Source organism: Crotalus tigris, unplaced genomic scaffold (assembly GCF_016545835.1).
Source record: "Crotalus tigris isolate CLP2741 ecotype Arizona unplaced genomic scaffold, ASM1654583v1 scf7180000018923.2277400, whole genome shotgun sequence".
Classification (NCBI taxonomy): domain Eukaryota; kingdom Metazoa; phylum Chordata; class Lepidosauria; order Squamata; family Viperidae; genus Crotalus; species Crotalus tigris.
Genome location: NW_024097276.1, coordinates 1,197,222 through 1,213,530, shown reverse-complemented (window position 1 = coordinate 1,213,530; position 16,309 = coordinate 1,197,222). Strand labels below are relative to the sequence as shown.

The following is a 16,309-nucleotide window of genomic DNA, read 5'->3' as shown; positions in this document are numbered from 1 at the left end:
ATCAGCCATCAATCATCAACACTGACTCAAAGGCGCATACACACAAACACAGAAATAGTACTCACTATTCTATAAGGCTTAGAACATTCATTTTATTTGTAATTTGCTCCCAGTTTTTTTTTTTAAATGCCTGATGCCGTTGGCCTTTGCCATTGTAGGAGGGCTGCAAAAGGGATGCTGGCAGGTTGCATAAACTGACAAGCCAAATAGTTTACATCCCTGATGTGGAGGAGTATTGTTCTCCTCTTTTCCCCTAACTACGATGTAAAAGGTTTATATCTTAATGGACGCCTAGCCTAGCCACATATTTTCCCAGAAAACCATAATGAGAAAAATAATATGATTGATCAATTCTCCTTGTTGGTAAAACTAGGTGATCACCCATAGAGACTGTTTCCTGCCATCTTTGATTCTACTCCATTTCTCCCTACATGAACTGTTGAAGTCATAATAAGAGTGCAGCTAATAAGATTTCTTTTTGAGCAGAATTTGAAGTTATAATTAACTCAGTTATAAATTATTACCGTACTGTAATTACAATACTAATCCAGGCAACTAATAGAAAGGAGACAAGAGTTTCAGTTTTGGGGTAAACCTGGCACCCAGTCCAGGATTTCTAGAAATGCTTATTCTATCTACACTAGATTTGTACATATTTCTCATACATAATAAGGCACAAGTGAGTCACATTACCTTTTAGCAAGTACTCCATTCACTTGAGTGATTACAGTAGAGAACTGACCAAGACCTAACATGGATTTCACCACACCCTGATAATGAATTATCTAGAAGGAAGCAGAATAACAGTTATAAACTTTCAGTCCATTATACTCTGAAAGGAAGCATACAAATTCTGCAACTCATCACTTCTTACTCAACTACACACTATAAATTAGGTTAATCCTGAAACCTATTATTTTTGTCTTCAAAAAAACAGCTATGTTCTTCCAGGGACTTTTATTATTGAATGAAAATTTGATCATGTCTCATTCTGATTTCATCCCACTGTGGCCTGCTTTACAAAGAATAAGGTGACTCATATCTCAATAGGTTTACAAGCAAGAAAATGGCACAAGGACAAAAAGAATTTGTCATTCTTTAATTATATGTATTTAGGGTTTTTTCCCCATGTGTCACCAATGAACTATGCTTCCAAATTCATGTAAAAATACACAGAATAAGAATACAAAGAGAAGGACAGCAAAGATAGCAAGAGTTGAGTTGGCAGATGTAGCTACTTATACATTACAATTGCCTTATTTTGCCCAAGTGACTGCTCCTTCCTACTGATATTTCCAAATATTACCTCTGTTAGTGATATCTGTTCATACTTCATTCTATCTTACAAAGAAATTAAACTTTTGAAAACTATATCATTTGTAATTGGTCTGTTCCTGCTCACATGAATAAAACATTTGGTTCCAGACACTGATTTACCATTTACCGATAATCATTTTATGCCCTTGAATACAGTCCATCCATTTATAATCTGCTTCAATTTTTAGTCAAGCAAAAGCTTCTGCTCACTGGACTGTGTTTTACACCTTTTGCAAAAGAGACAGACCTTGATTTTTCTAGTTCAGAAACTATTAACTGTTGCCCTGATTCTCTTGTGGTCAAGGAAGTAACGAATTATATTATTTACGATAAACATTTATGTGAGTTATTTCCAAAATAAACTCCAAATAGAAAAAGTCTCTAGTTACCTGTTCTGGTTCTACCTGAATTGCTCTGTCATAGCAAGCAGTAGCATCTCTCAACAACCCACTGCTTTCATGTTCAAGAATTTGTTCTTTGAGAGATGGCTCAGCCTTTCGTAACGCACTCACTCCTTCTACGCCATCTGGTTCATGCATTGCTGCATAGAGTTTCTTTGAGTAAAGAGGAAAAACATTTGCCATCAGACAGCATTCTGCCAAAAAGTCACAAGTGAGATTTAATTAACTTTAATAATATCTTTGTGTTCTATCATTCTATCAAGATTCCTTCTACAATTTTAATTTATTGCTAATTTTAAGAAACACTTCATTTTTCTTTTTATTCTGTTTCTGAGTAAATTACATATCAGTACTGAAAATGTAACTTTCCTTTCCCCAATCATATGACTTAAGAAATCTGATTTCAACTTTCTTCTTTTAATAATAATAATAAAGTTGGAAGGGACCTTGGAGGTCATCTAGTTCAACCCCCTGCTCAGGCAGGAAACCCTATACCATTTCAAACAAATGGCTGTCCAGTCTCTTCTTAAAAACTTCCAGTGTTGGAGCATTCACAGTTTCTGGAGGCAGGTTGTTCCACTGGTTAATTGTTCTAACTATCAGGAAGTTTCTCCTTAGTTCTAGGTTGCTTCTCTCCTTGATTAGTTTCCATCCGTTGCTTCTTGTCCTGCCTTCAGGTGCTTTGGAAAATAGCTTGACTCCCTCTTCTTTGTGGCAGCCCCTGAGATATTGGAACACTGCTATCATGCTATCATTTTAAAACACCTTATATAAAATTATATATAGATGACATCTAATTTTAAGTTTTTATTTTATCAAATGAGGGTATTATTAGTTGGGGGGGAGAGAAATAGCAACTATGGTATCCAAATAAATCCCTAGTATAATAAAATGGGGGAAATGACACAATAAAACACAGAAATTGGATTTTATTCTACTTTAAAACAAAGTATTAAACCTGAAGAAATCCAAGATGCTTTTGGATGTCTTGCTTCTTTTCTGTGATGAATGATTCAAAGTGCATTACTGCTCTGGTGTAAGCTTTGGAACGAAAAGAAGCCGCAGCCATGGTGTCCTGGGGTATGAGGTCAAGAAAGTGAGCAACATTTTGATATTCTTCGTATTCCTCATTTGATGCTATAAATAAGAATTTTAAAAGGGCACGTCAAACTTCATCTTTCAAAATGCCAACCTTAAGTGCTGTAAAAATGAGGCATGTAAAATGTTGCATAAAACAGATCACTCATTACAGTTAACATCAGAAACCAACTGGCCTTTTTCAATTGGAACAGCTCCCCACTAGCATCCTGCCTCCCTCCACAGCAGTGTTCACAAGAAAGTCTCATAAAATGTTTTTTTTCCCTCTCAAGGGTCTTGCTGAAATTTTAATTTATTTTCTAATCTATTCTTAAATTTTGGACTGCATATATGCGGACTGCACCAAACATTTTAAAAGGTGCTTTATAAATACATTTCAAAACTTATATCTGAGATGTTATAGTTAATATGTCCTTGCAAAGATATGGCTAGTGCATGGGGAGGGGGTTGTCTAACCTTTTGGCTCGCCTGGGCCAGATTGAAAGAAAAGGAATTCTCTTGGACCACATACAAAATGTATAATATAGTTAATGTATATAAATCACATAATAATGTGAAAAGTTTATGATCTTGTGGGGCTGCATGTGGCTCATGGGCTGCAGGTTGAGCTATATCTGCGTGCAATGCATATTATATAGTGGTGCTTAAAGGTTTGTGGATCTTTATAAAATGTTCAATATTTATTGAACATTTTTTCGTTCTGTTAAATCAATATTGACTAAAGCAGCGGTTCTCAACCTGTGGGTCGCGACCCCATTTGGGGTCGAACGACCATTTCACGGGGGTCGCCAAACAATGCAGTCCGCCATTTTTTCCCCCTTTCCTTAGCTGTGCTACTCCCTTTTATTCTATTGGCTTTTGAAAGCCAATAGAATAGACTCTCTTGAATAGAGTCTAATTCTATTGGCTTTCAAAAGCCAATATGAATTGTCCAGGCTGTCTCTGCCCTGCTGAGCCCGCCAAAAGTCCCAGTCTGCAAACGGTGCTGCAAGTTGTCTGCAGCGAAGGCGAGCTGTCTGGAAGTTTCCACCCCTCCCTGCTGAGCAACTACTAAAAATGTAAGTAAAAGAGGGCCAGGGGTAGGAGGTGGGAGGCCGGCGGGCGCAGGGAGGGTTGCTGGCGCGTGTGAGGCCCGGCGGGTGCCTTACCTCCCTTGGGCTGGGCCAGCTGGTGGCCCAGCCAGTGTCACCCTGCGCCGTCTCTGCCGCTTGCCAGCTATGCCTCGGCCGGCGCGGGGGGCAGCACCACGCATGTGTGGCGCTCCCGGGCAGGGAAAGTCCTCAACTTACGACTGGTTGGGTAGTCCTCGACTTACGACCGGTTGGGGTCGCGGCATTAAAAAAGTTGAGAACCACTGGACTAAAGTAATCCTTTTCTTCTGCTTTCATCAGGTGGTGAGATAAAATTCTTTATCAAAGGTATGGCTATATGACTTCAGAATAACTGAGAATGTTGGGAATTTCTTACATTTACTTATAAAAGCAATTTTTGTTTAAAATATTTTTTCTTCCTTATTAAAGCTTCAAGATATCCTGTTTTTTTATGCTTATGGCCAAATAATGAAATTCCTTCAAAGGCAATTAAAAATAGACATAAATCAGAGGTAATTCAACTGAAGCAAGGGAGAATGCCAACCTGATAATTCCTTAAGATCTTTATTTGACTTGCCAGCAGCTTTTTCAACACTCAGTTTTTGAAATTTATACCTGGCCCACTGTATTAGATGATCAAGCATAGAAAACACTGTCTGGGTGCTTAAATGACTTAGATCAGACGCACTGTCTTCACATCGTCTTGTGCAGGTGTCATCATTTTTCAAAACAGCCATGATTTCTGCATAAACCTAGACAGCATGATATTTTAAAATTTCTTGGAATTTAGATTATTATTCAAGCTGGCTCAAACTAGAAAAAGAGCTAATTAGCACCGTGAGAATTGTGAAACACTTCTCTGCAGTTCAATAAGTATAAAAATGATACAATATTTTAAAAAAGACAGAAATAGAAGCTTATTCAGTGTTTCATGACAATATTATATTGTGCACTTCCACCTAATTCGAGAGCTCACCAAGACACACCATCCTTACTTGCCTCCCCCCCGATGTGTTTTCCAGTTTTTTAGGACCTCAGAATATAACCATAACAAAATTCCAGACTCTAAAGCAAGAGTGGATAACCCATTCCATCTAAACTTATTTTTGTAGCACTTGGAAACTTTTAAGACTGTATAGGCAATATTCAATGGCAAATCACTGAATTTTGGTGATCTATTGTTTTTCTTTTAACAAATAAAAATAATTTTTAAATCTCTGGTAACTCTTTACCTCACTAAAACAAAAAAAAATGCAAACTAGCAGATATTTCACTCCTGTCCACACTAATAGTGATACAGTACATAATCCCATCACTACTCACAACTTATCCTAAACATATACTTTTTTAAAAAAACAGTAACAAATGAAACAGAATTTGTTTGTAATACTTTTCTGCTGTTGCAAGCCACCTTATTAATGTAATGAGTATCGCATTAAATAACATTGTTATGGTTTATTGCTATATATGAATTTGCAAACATGTCTGGTTCAGAAATGAGAAGGAGATTTTGAAGTATTGTTCAGAACACTTCACACTGATTAAAATATAATGGTATGCTGAGAATAGTTACCAGGGCAAAGTTATCCTACTTTCAGTTTAGCAGTCAACTATCCTTGACCTACGACCACAATTGAGCCCAAAATTTCTTTTGCGAAGCAAGGCAGTTGTTAAGCGAATCACTGTAGTTATTAAATGAATCATTCAATCATTAAGCAAATGTAGCTTCCCCCATTTACTTTGCTTGTTGGAAGCCGGCTGGGAAGGTTACAAATGGTAATCACATGATCCTCAGGACAGCGGTACTGTCGTAAATACATGCTAGTTGCTAAGCACCCAAATTTTAATTATGTGACCATGCAGATGCTGCAATGGTCTTAAGTGTGAAAACTGGTCATAAGTCTTTTTTTCAATGCTGTTCTGACTTCAAATAGCTACTAAATGAATGGTTGTAAGTCGAGGACTATGCATAACACTCTTTTTCTCTCTGCAATAATAGCTCGAATATATGATGATCTGAACACAGAATTAAGGTGAGCAATTTAGAGATATATTGGGTTGGTGTAATAGCCAATGACTGCAATTACAATGCCTCTTTAATAGGGGTTACAAGTCAGAGGATTCTCACCTCTTGTTGATCTTCCTGATTGCATCCCAAAAGGACATAAACAAGAATGTGAGGAAGTAGATAGATAGTCACTTTAAAATCATTCTTCATAATAATACTGCAGCAATTAAAAACCTTACTGGCAAGATCATGTCGCACCTGGAACAAAGAGAACAGTTTGAATATAAAATTTTTAGAGGAAAAATGTATAAGGCTGGCACAGCGGGTGAAAGTTGATAGACAATAAATCTTATACAGAGCATCTAACTGAATTATTGGTTATTGTTCCTACCTTTGTTATTAGGTAGCCAGCCCAGCTTGCTGACCATTCTGCAAAGTTTTTGCCTAATTTACTTAAGTAAATTGGTTTCTTCATTTTAGACCAATTTATAGCCTTTTGATAACTCTTGTATCTGTAAAAGGAATTTCCAGAATTTGTTAAATTACATTACTTTATGATAAACAAAAGGACAATCAACCAACATTCTACCATCACTACTTGACCTTAAACTACTCTTGTTAGAAAAACTTGTCTAATACTCCACTGAAATCTGCATTTTTCCAACCAGTCCACTTGCACTTGAATGTGATTCAAGACAGGTCTTGAAGTCTCTCACGGAATATATTTGTGTAATATCAAATATAGTTATATTTTAATAAAATTAACCAATCTGTTTCTTCTCATATCTTTTCATACAATGTGGCTTTGAGTTTTGATCGTCCTTGCTGTTTTCCCTGGTTTTAGTTTATTAGAATCTTTCTTAAAATGATGGCAGCTGAAACTGCTCACTGAAGTGCTGTTAAGTTATATTAAATGACTGAGCACAATATGTGAACCAACATACATAAAGCAGGACTGCTTGTAGTATCGTAAAAAATGTATGGGTTACATAAATCTACTTAATAGCTAATTCTACTTAAAATCAGTACAAAATTATCCCTATCTAACATTTAAATATATAATTTGATATAAGCTAATATTGGGAATTGTCTGCTAGCTTGTTCAACTGTGTAATTCAGATGTGTTGTGCAATTTTATTTAGGTAGAAAATAGAGAAAAGATGTACTTAACAATACTTTGATTTTTAAAAAAGCTGAATTAAAAACACTAAACTTATTTTTGATACCGTGTTTTTAAATGAGATTCCAATATTTCCTGAATATGTTCTGGAAACATTTTCCAAAGTGCTGTGCCTGCTTCATCAGTAGACATCTCATTACAATTATAGATAGATAGCAGTTCCTTAAAAAACAAAATTAAAATTTAATTATTTTTAAGAATTATAAAAATGAAAAATTCCATTGCTGATTAATAACCGACTGAAAAGAAAAGTCTCCTTTGAGTCAAACTTGACACATGCTACCCCTACAAACCCATGTGCAGTTTTCTTAGCAGGAAATAGTGCACTATTTCTTTTTTCCAGGATACATGCTTGACTTCTTTGTCCATCCTAATCCTGGAATTCCCTGCTGATCTTTCACCCAAGCATTATCTAAAACCAATCTTGCTTAACGTTCTAAATAGCCAAAGTTGGTTAGATCTGCTACCTGTTGAGGCTTATTAGCCCAGTGAAAATGTTCTAACCAAATTCTGACTCTATTGGCAAGACAATGCTCCAAACATCTGAACAAATTATAATCAATTTCAAATTATAATCAAGATCAATCTATGACTATAATCTTGCTAAGAAAATTATTCTTCAAAATGATTTATTTGCCCATAAGGAAGAACAATAGGCAAAGGACTTGGGAGTTCTTCGGTGTTTGAATGAGTAATTAAGAAGCAGCAGTACCATTCTTTAGAATTCTGGTTTACTGTGGTTTTCTGACACCATGGTATTGAAAAGAAAACTGAATTTGTTTTTGAATTTTTAAATGTTATTCAATAAATAATAAATTAACAGAATAATAGAAAAGAAAATATCCTCACCTGAATTGCATATGACGCAGAATCTTGAGCTCGAACATTGTCAGCATAAGCAAGGAATGCTCTTGTCAATTCCATGAGTAATCCATATGCAAAATTTGAATCTTCTACACCCGCCTTAAAGCAAATGTCTTATGTTAATATTCTCAGTCTTACTATCCAAGCGTAAATGCCATTTTAAAAGAAAATGAGCTGGAACTCCCAATAATAGTGGTGCACACAATGATTTTCAGCAAAATCTATACTTGTTCAGTGATCAGACTAAATGAAAATCAGAACAATCTCTCTAGTATTCTTGTGTCAAATGGATGCTTAAACAGTAAGGGAGCACTGAGACAAGTAAATTATGTATAACTATAAATTTTAGCATTTTTTTTCTTATATAAAATAGCAGGCTTACCAGCATTAAAAATGTGAATGTTAGAATTACTTACCACAAACAGAAGTCCTTTTCCTTGGTTGTCACTTGTTGAGAAATCCAATCTGCCAGGATCTATAGCTCCCAATTCTCCTAAACATTCCCCAGAGAGTAACCGTACATGAGAATTCACATCCTGACAGCCAATCAGGAGGACTGTTACCAGTTGAGAAACAATTGGCTCAACAGTTTCACTGTCCGTTGAATATTTTATCAGAGTTTCCTAGAAAAGAGAAAGAAAAAAAGAGTTAATAAATTATGTCCACAAACATCTGTTAGCTTTCATAGAATTACGATTATTTTGTTATTGTTTCAAATGATACAGCATTAAAACATTAATATGAAATGTAGGAATGAAATAGAACAGCCAATTTAGGGGCATACTATAAAATAGTCCTGGGATAAGTAAGGGGGATATAAAGGGAGGGGGGGGAAACGTCATGGAAGAGAGAGGTGAACTTGGTACATAGTAGTGAAGCTATAAGAGAGAGAAAAGTTGCCTTGTTGGAAAAAAAAATTCCATCCTTTCTTGAAAGTTACTTTCTTATCCAGGCATACCATAGAAAAAGATTTTATCAGAATGCACTACTCATGACAAGGTTTTTATTTCATGGCAGTTTTATTTATTCAGAAGGTAAAATAACAAATTTATTTTATCTTTGCTTTGCTTCTATTGAATTGGTTGTCTCTAAGATGCTGTAAAAAATGGAACATAGAACTATTTCCATTTCCAAAAAACTCTTTAATTTGACTGACAGTATCACTTTAGGATGTTAGGTGGATTTTTTATTATCTGTTTCTGCAAATATTTTTAATTTAAAACGCCAAGAATCCTTCTGCATGTGATGCATGACTCTGTCCCTGAAATATGGTCTCTGTCTCTCATATAGTTTCACCACCATGCACCGAGTTCACCTCTCCCTTCAGTGACACTTTTTTCCCTTTTTGTATTGTTTGCCTTTAGCAACACTTTTTGTATTGTTTGCCTTTAGCAAACAATACAAATCACACAAGGAAATACATCATGTCTTGACACTATTCCAAGACAGGAATCTATGTCTCTTGATAATCTGGACCATTTCAAATCCCCCATTACTGACTGCTGGCACAAAAAGGTAGAGTTGGAAACCAACGATTGGCAAATCCAAATTCTCAAAGTATTTTCTAAGATACTGAAAAAGGAAAAGAGAGGAACTAAGAACAGAAGAGCTTTATACAATTAATCCCTGCCTCAGTGGAACAATATGGGGACTTTTAGGTAGAATTTGAGAAACCATATGGACATGACTTTCAACTATATGAATCAGTGATGTTGTACTTTGGTCATTATTAGGATAGGATCCTCAGGTCTCCTTTTTTCGGCAATGCTGACAAAAGAGTAACAATTAATTGCAAGAAGATGGAAACAAGTGCTTTAGAACAATTGTAACATAGAAGTACCTCTATTTTAAGTAAGTAAGAATCAAGAATTAAAATGGAAAAAATGCAATTTAGCTGTTTCAGAGGGATGACATAACCTGAAACTTTAAAAAATAGTTTGTGTTAATACAAAGGGTAAGAATTAATTTTGTTGTTAATTATAAGAAAAAAGATCACAGCAAAACGTATGAGATTTCTTCTTCCGTATCTAGATCAAACTGTAAACTGCCAGAATGAAACCACCTATTTAGCGTTGTAGTTGGCCAAAAATAAGTCATTATGAGTACATGTTTCTGGTAGCGAGAAGTAATGAGATGTAGAAATTATTAAGTGTATTTATATTCATAAAACTGTTTTGGGATACAGGTAGTCCTCACTTAACAATTGCAATTATGAACATCAACTCTACTGCTAAATGAAACATTTTGTGACCATGACTTGTGATTTACTGCTGGCTTTGCCATTTGACACTGCTTGTTGGAAGTTGGCTGTGAGGATTACAAATGATGATTACATGATTGCAGGGATGCTACAACAGCCATAATTTTGAGGACTGGCTATAACCTACTTTTTCAACGCTGTCATAATTTTGAACAGTCTCTGAATCAAATTGTATTAGATTATTTGATGTACATAATTATATATGTTTATCAAAAGCAGAGCTAACTTCAGGAAGCTTATTAGGAGTTAAGTGAATATAATATTTCAGCATGACTTTGAGTTCCAGAGTTTTACATACTTGGTTTTTATATAATGTTTCCTTTAGACTGGTGAGAGCATGGATCCGAACATCTACATTTTCATGTTGGATAGCTTTCATGGAGAGCTGTAAAACTGTTTGTAAGTCTGTGATCCTAGAAGTTTCCTGTATGGAAAGATGATTGTAACTTTCATTAAGTTCTGTATTTTGCAGGGTACATATATCAAAATATATTTGCATTTATAAAAAAGTGCTAACACACAACTTGCAAATTTAGAGGACGTTTAAAAAGCGTATAGGTTGTGTAGTGCTTAATTCGGCTAAATGGTACTTCAGAACACATGAACATAATATTTACATACAGCACTTCAAACCAAATCGTATTTCTTCAGGTTCATAAAACAGCTACTGAAGATGGCTGTGTGATTCTGCAAATGGGCATGGGTACTTTAAGGAGTTAAAGGCACATAGTACATTTATATCCCCACATGCCCAAAGTATTTTTTGCCTCAAATATGAAGCACTATACAGCCTTAATATTTATACCAGAAGTACTTAATACAAGAAATCAAGTAATCTACTGAATTAAAACAATTGAACCATTTATTGGTGAGCTTTCTATCTTATATATCTTTTAGGAATTTAAAGCAGCTAATTAATATGCCATCAAATCAATGTTAGCTTGTAGCACAGAGATAAGGCAGTTTACCTTTTTCCTTTTTTTGGACAGAGGAACGAAGAACTAAAAAAGCATATGTGGACTTCCATGCACTCAGGATATAAAAGATAATTGTAGGGTAGTTACCCATTTAATAATTTTTAATGAAAATAATTAATTAAATGTAGATATGATGAATACCAGAGTTACTAAATGATATGCAGGAAAAATTCTGTCACCATCAAATGTCTAGTAATTCATGTTATTTTCAAAGATTCATTCAAAATATAGAAAAAATAATACCTTTCTATATTCCTGAAGAACTATTTGGATTTCTTTCAATTCTGGATGATCAGGTAAAAAATAAATTTCATGTAAGAAGTCTTGGACTGCATCTCTAACCAATAAAAAAAATAACAAATACTGTTAAATAAAATATATTTTAAAGCATACACAATATAATTAAGTACGCATAAACTGGAAATTATCGAGAATATATTTTTAATTTTGTAAAAGTTACAGCTTGGGCTTTTAGACAGTCTGTCTTTATTCAAGCCCACAGCAATGTGCGATTTATTAAGGAATACTATAATACACAGATTCTCAGAAAATAATCTTCTCTCTTCCTCTCTCAACTGAAGGAAATATGTGTTACGAAAGAAACATTAGAAGAGAAAGAAAGAAACTGCTACTACAGGGAAACATACATTGATGATTGTAAAATTTCTATATTGGGAAATTTGGGGGATTTATGGTATATTGTTAATGGAATTTGAAACTGAGGAAGACAATTTTGCAATATTATTTATTACATTTATATCTTGAGAAGCTTTTGTGTAATCCCAGAAAGATAGTTATATACTTAAAAATATTTTTGTTACCTGTTATCAACTATAAGAAAATAGAAAATTGCTGCTGTTTCTTTTTGTTGAATATGTATGAGGGGCAAGAGAGCTACTATCACATGACTCAAAAGAGACCCAAGATGACTTTGATCCAAGCATCGTACAAAGCAATCCCAAGCCCTAAAACATAAAAAGCAACATAGCATTATATTTTTCAGCAACTAGACATTTCAAAATCAGTCATAAGCCAGGTGTACCACAATAATTCTTTTTAATCTTATATATAAGGCAGTAATAAATCAAGATTTTAATAGTTTTCTTACCTGCAACACAGTTGTGGGAAATCATCTTTATATCTCAGCCCTGTCCTTAGTGTTGTCATCATCTTCACTCTCACTGCAGTTATATGTTTAGGGCCCATAAGCTTCATTAAAGCCATCAAACTGTTTAAAGCCTACAGTTGAGAAAAACAAGTTACTGTGATACAAGAGTCAAATTCGGGGTTCAGCTGAAGTGTTGATAGTGACCTATAAAGCCCTATATAGACTGGGACTATATTATTTGAGGGATTGTCTCTCCTAGTTACATGTAACCACCCCATCAATTCAGCAGGAGAAACATACTCCAAATCATGACTACAAAAGAGCCTCATTTGAAGCCAGGAAGAGAAACTTTTCTGCCATGATGCCTGCTTTTGAAACATCATTCCCCCAGAGCATAAATTGGCTCTGATCCTGCTTACCTGAAGACATGGATTTGCCATGAGACTTGGGAATCTGTCGTAATGGAGGGCTTCTCCAATGACCAAGTTAGATATGAAATAGTGATTGCCTTAGCTGCTGATTATACTTTTGTTTTAATGTGGTTTTGTTGATGATTTTGTTATAACCCTATCTATTTGGATGTTGTTTTAACTGTTGTGAGCTGCCCCAAGTCATTAAGGTGAGATGGGTAGCTATAGAAATTGAATAATTAACTAATTTTAAAATTTCTAAGTTAACAGTCCTTTAAGCTGAACAACAGGATTGATGTCAGGACTAGCTACAGAAAACATAGCACTGCTTCCCCCCCCCCCATGCCATGATCCACAAGGGAGTAAAAAAAAAAAAATCCTCCAGTTTCTTTCTATAAATTCAAACTGATCCTTTACACATAGTCAAGCTTTTAAACTATTTTAACCAGACTTTAATTTTTACCAAGATTATATATTCTTTGCATGCACTAGAGGTTGGGTTCATAGGCAATGTAGTGTGTCAGCTACTTAGGACTCATTTTTATAAAAATAATCAGAAATTATGAATATACATACGAGTAAGGCTTTTTTTACATTACCAAAAGCAAATGAAATTGCAAAAATAAAAATAAATAACTCTAGGATTTGTCCCAACCTCATTAGTATTAACAAGAGTAGCCAGAAAGAAAATACATTTTTAAGCATTCCTTCACAAGGATTTCATTGCTAAGGATAAAAAATACTCAGGCCTATTTTGTTTTCAATAAAGGATTTACTCACCATTTTCTTATCTTCAATTCCAATACTAGAGCTCAACAATTGCATGTTGAAAAAGGCCAAAATGCCTAGCAATTTTGGTTGTAAATAATCAGCCTAGATAGCAATAAAACATACATTCTAAGATATTAAAATATTTAAAATACAGTACTAATAATATCTGGCAACATACTTAGTCCTATGTATAAGTTACATTTAGTCTAAACTACAAAACAAGGTAAAATATTTTTGTTTCCTTTCAGCCTCATCCTGACTGATGATGGATAAAAAAATTACTTCAGTAATAAGAGCAGTACCAGTTCTCATGATTTACTCTAGAAAACAGTGTATATCTTTTTATGGTATTTTTTAGATACACTGACCACCAGGAGACACCATCTAACTGAAAAATACTGCACAGGATATATGCTGTGTAAAAATAGAGAAATTCCTTCTCTCCCTCCAAGAAGAAGTATGGAAATCAGGTAAAAATACCTAAGTTAATTTATCTCTCTACTCCAAGAGCTTAAAGGAAGGTGAGCTGAATATACAATTCCAACAGAGCTTCTAAAAGTGTTGGTCTAGGTTTATCAGTTAGCTAATGCTTGCAAAAACATAATCAGGCCACATTCAGAACAAATTGCAGGTAGTCTTTGTTTAGCAACTGCCTCATTTAATGTTCATTTATAGTTACAACAGTCATGAAAAGTAACTTTACAACCAATCCTCCTATTTGTAACCTTTACAGGTCTGTAAAGCAAAGGAAAGCTGAAGTAAGATCATAAGCACCGTCACTGTTTCAGTTAGCAACTGCTTCACTTAACAATTGAGTTGCTGGTCCCAATTGTGACTAATAAATAATGATCTCTACTTCCTATCTCATTAGTCACACATCACACTGCCACATGACCACCACATCACTCATAACTTTAATTCATGAAAGTGACCTCTCTTTTTAAAATATAATTGAAAGTTTTAAAAACAAGAGTACAAATTAATACAAACTAAATTGTTAAGTGAAGAAGGGAAAAAAACAGAAAGGAAGAAATAAAAGAGAAAACTAAAGTGCAAAAAAAGAGAAAAGACGTAAGAAAAATATAAAAGAAAAAGAAGTGGCTTCCAATCTTCTTTAGATCAGTTATAAGTATAGATTTAGCTCTTTTCTCTAAAGTTATATTATGACTCTTCTTTCTATAATCTACCTGATCTAATCATAAAAACCACAGATCTGTAAGTTCATTTTTTCTGTTTTTCACGAAAGATCATAAGGTGTTTGAAAGACACCTCTCCTAAAAACACTGAAAAAAGGCAATGCATCATAGTAATAATATATAGTTAACTGGGTTACAAATGTTTATAACATATATAAATACATAAATATCTGTTAGTCAGAAAGAGTGCTACCAGACTCCTGATTTGTTTGCCACCATAGATTAACAAGGTTCTCCTTCTACAAAGGTTACTAGAACAATTCCTTTCTCTCTTAGGAGAACAGAAGGAACTAGAAATTAGTACTGCTACTTACCATTTGTTCAGGAGATGTGATGTCCTTTGGTCCTTGGTATGGATCATCATTCGAAGCAAATGAAGCTAGAATTGATAATCCATTGAAGACCTGCTGATAGTGCTCCCCTAATCGGAGCAATAATTCATTATGCAATCCTTGAAAATCCTGTCTCAGCAAACTTCCCAGTTCTATCTCTGTTTCATTCTATAAAACACCATGGGGAAAAATGTATTGGTTTGAACATTATACAAGCATGCACACAACATAAAAATATTACAGTACAATAATTCCCATTACTGCGAATAGAGATGAGCCAATTTGCTAAATGAAAACACCATTGTTTTTAAAGGGAGAAAATAAATGCTTAGACTATCCTCAGTGGAAAAACCTAATCTGTAAATTAGTTTTTGTTTTGTAACCAAAAGAAACAGAGATAGATGATTAAGACTTGGCTCTTTTGTTGAAGATTAGGTTTATTTCAAAAAGGATCTTGATTTCAGTGACGCAGCATGCCATTTATTCAATTTTCAACACATTCTAAAACACGATCACTCTTACTGTTCTGAATTTTCTTCTATAAAAGTGTTTCTCAACCTTGACAATTTTAAGGCACGTGGACGTCAACTCCCAGAATTCCACAGCCAGCAATGCTGGCTGTGGAATTCTGGGAATTGATGTCTACATGCCTTAAAATTGTCAAGGTTGAGAAACACTGTTCTATAAAGTTTAACCTTACCTTAAGATAATGAAGTGCTCGCTCCAGCTCATCCTTACTACAGAAACAAACTAAATGAGAGAAGATGTACTTGAAATTGTTAATGAGGATCTCTCTGCGGTTTACATTTAGTTGTTTTGCTATCATTCGGATAAGTACAGAGGCTGCAGGACTAGCCTTGGCTGCAAGGTCAGGCAAAAGCACTTGAAGAATCCGCTGGAAAAATAAAGAAATGGCTGTTTTTTTTAATGTTAGACTTTCATGTAAGTAAAAGTATACATGTAGGTTTACTCCTTCTAATTCAAAATGACAATGCTAAATCATTCTAACCCAACTTTATACATATTGCAGAGTGCAAATCTCATCATCTCTAGCCAGCATAACCAATGAAGGTCACAATACTGAGGGCTGAGTTTTGTGTGCACGTGTCTTCAAGTCTGTCTTGATTCCTGGCAACTGCCTGGACAAGTTTTGTTGACAAGACTTCCAGATGTACTTTGCCACTACCTTCTTCCTAGGGCTCATAGAGTGTGACTGATGTAGTTACCCAACTGGTTTTGTGCCTAAGGTCGATCTAGCACTCACACTCTCCCAGTTTCTAGCCTGTTTTCTTAACC

The 16,309-nt window shown here is 34.8% G+C and overlaps 1 protein-coding gene across 1 annotated transcript in view; it reads right to left on the bottom strand.

Annotated features, from left to right (window-relative positions):
• ATR (ATR serine/threonine kinase) overlaps positions 1-16,309 on the bottom strand; it is a 52,648-nt gene that overhangs the window by 19,433 nt on the left and 16,906 nt on the right. The window contains exons 15-30 of the mRNA XM_039357417.1: positions 15,714-15,908; positions 14,996-15,181; positions 13,495-13,587; positions 12,305-12,435; positions 12,018-12,161; positions 11,440-11,533; positions 10,518-10,643; positions 8,376-8,582; positions 7,945-8,058; positions 7,142-7,257; positions 6,307-6,427; positions 6,036-6,173; positions 4,452-4,659; positions 2,677-2,855; positions 1,707-1,871; positions 694-785 (exon numbers count right to left, since the gene is read on the bottom strand). Of these exons, the coding sequence (XP_039213351.1) occupies positions 694-785; positions 1,707-1,871; positions 2,677-2,855; positions 4,452-4,659; positions 6,036-6,173; positions 6,307-6,427; positions 7,142-7,257; positions 7,945-8,058; positions 8,376-8,582; positions 10,518-10,643; positions 11,440-11,533; positions 12,018-12,161; positions 12,305-12,435; positions 13,495-13,587; positions 14,996-15,181; positions 15,714-15,908 (2,309 nt within the window). The remainder of the gene's footprint in view (positions 1-693; positions 786-1,706; positions 1,872-2,676; positions 2,856-4,451; positions 4,660-6,035; positions 6,174-6,306; positions 6,428-7,141; positions 7,258-7,944; positions 8,059-8,375; positions 8,583-10,517; positions 10,644-11,439; positions 11,534-12,017; positions 12,162-12,304; positions 12,436-13,494; positions 13,588-14,995; positions 15,182-15,713; positions 15,909-16,309) is intronic.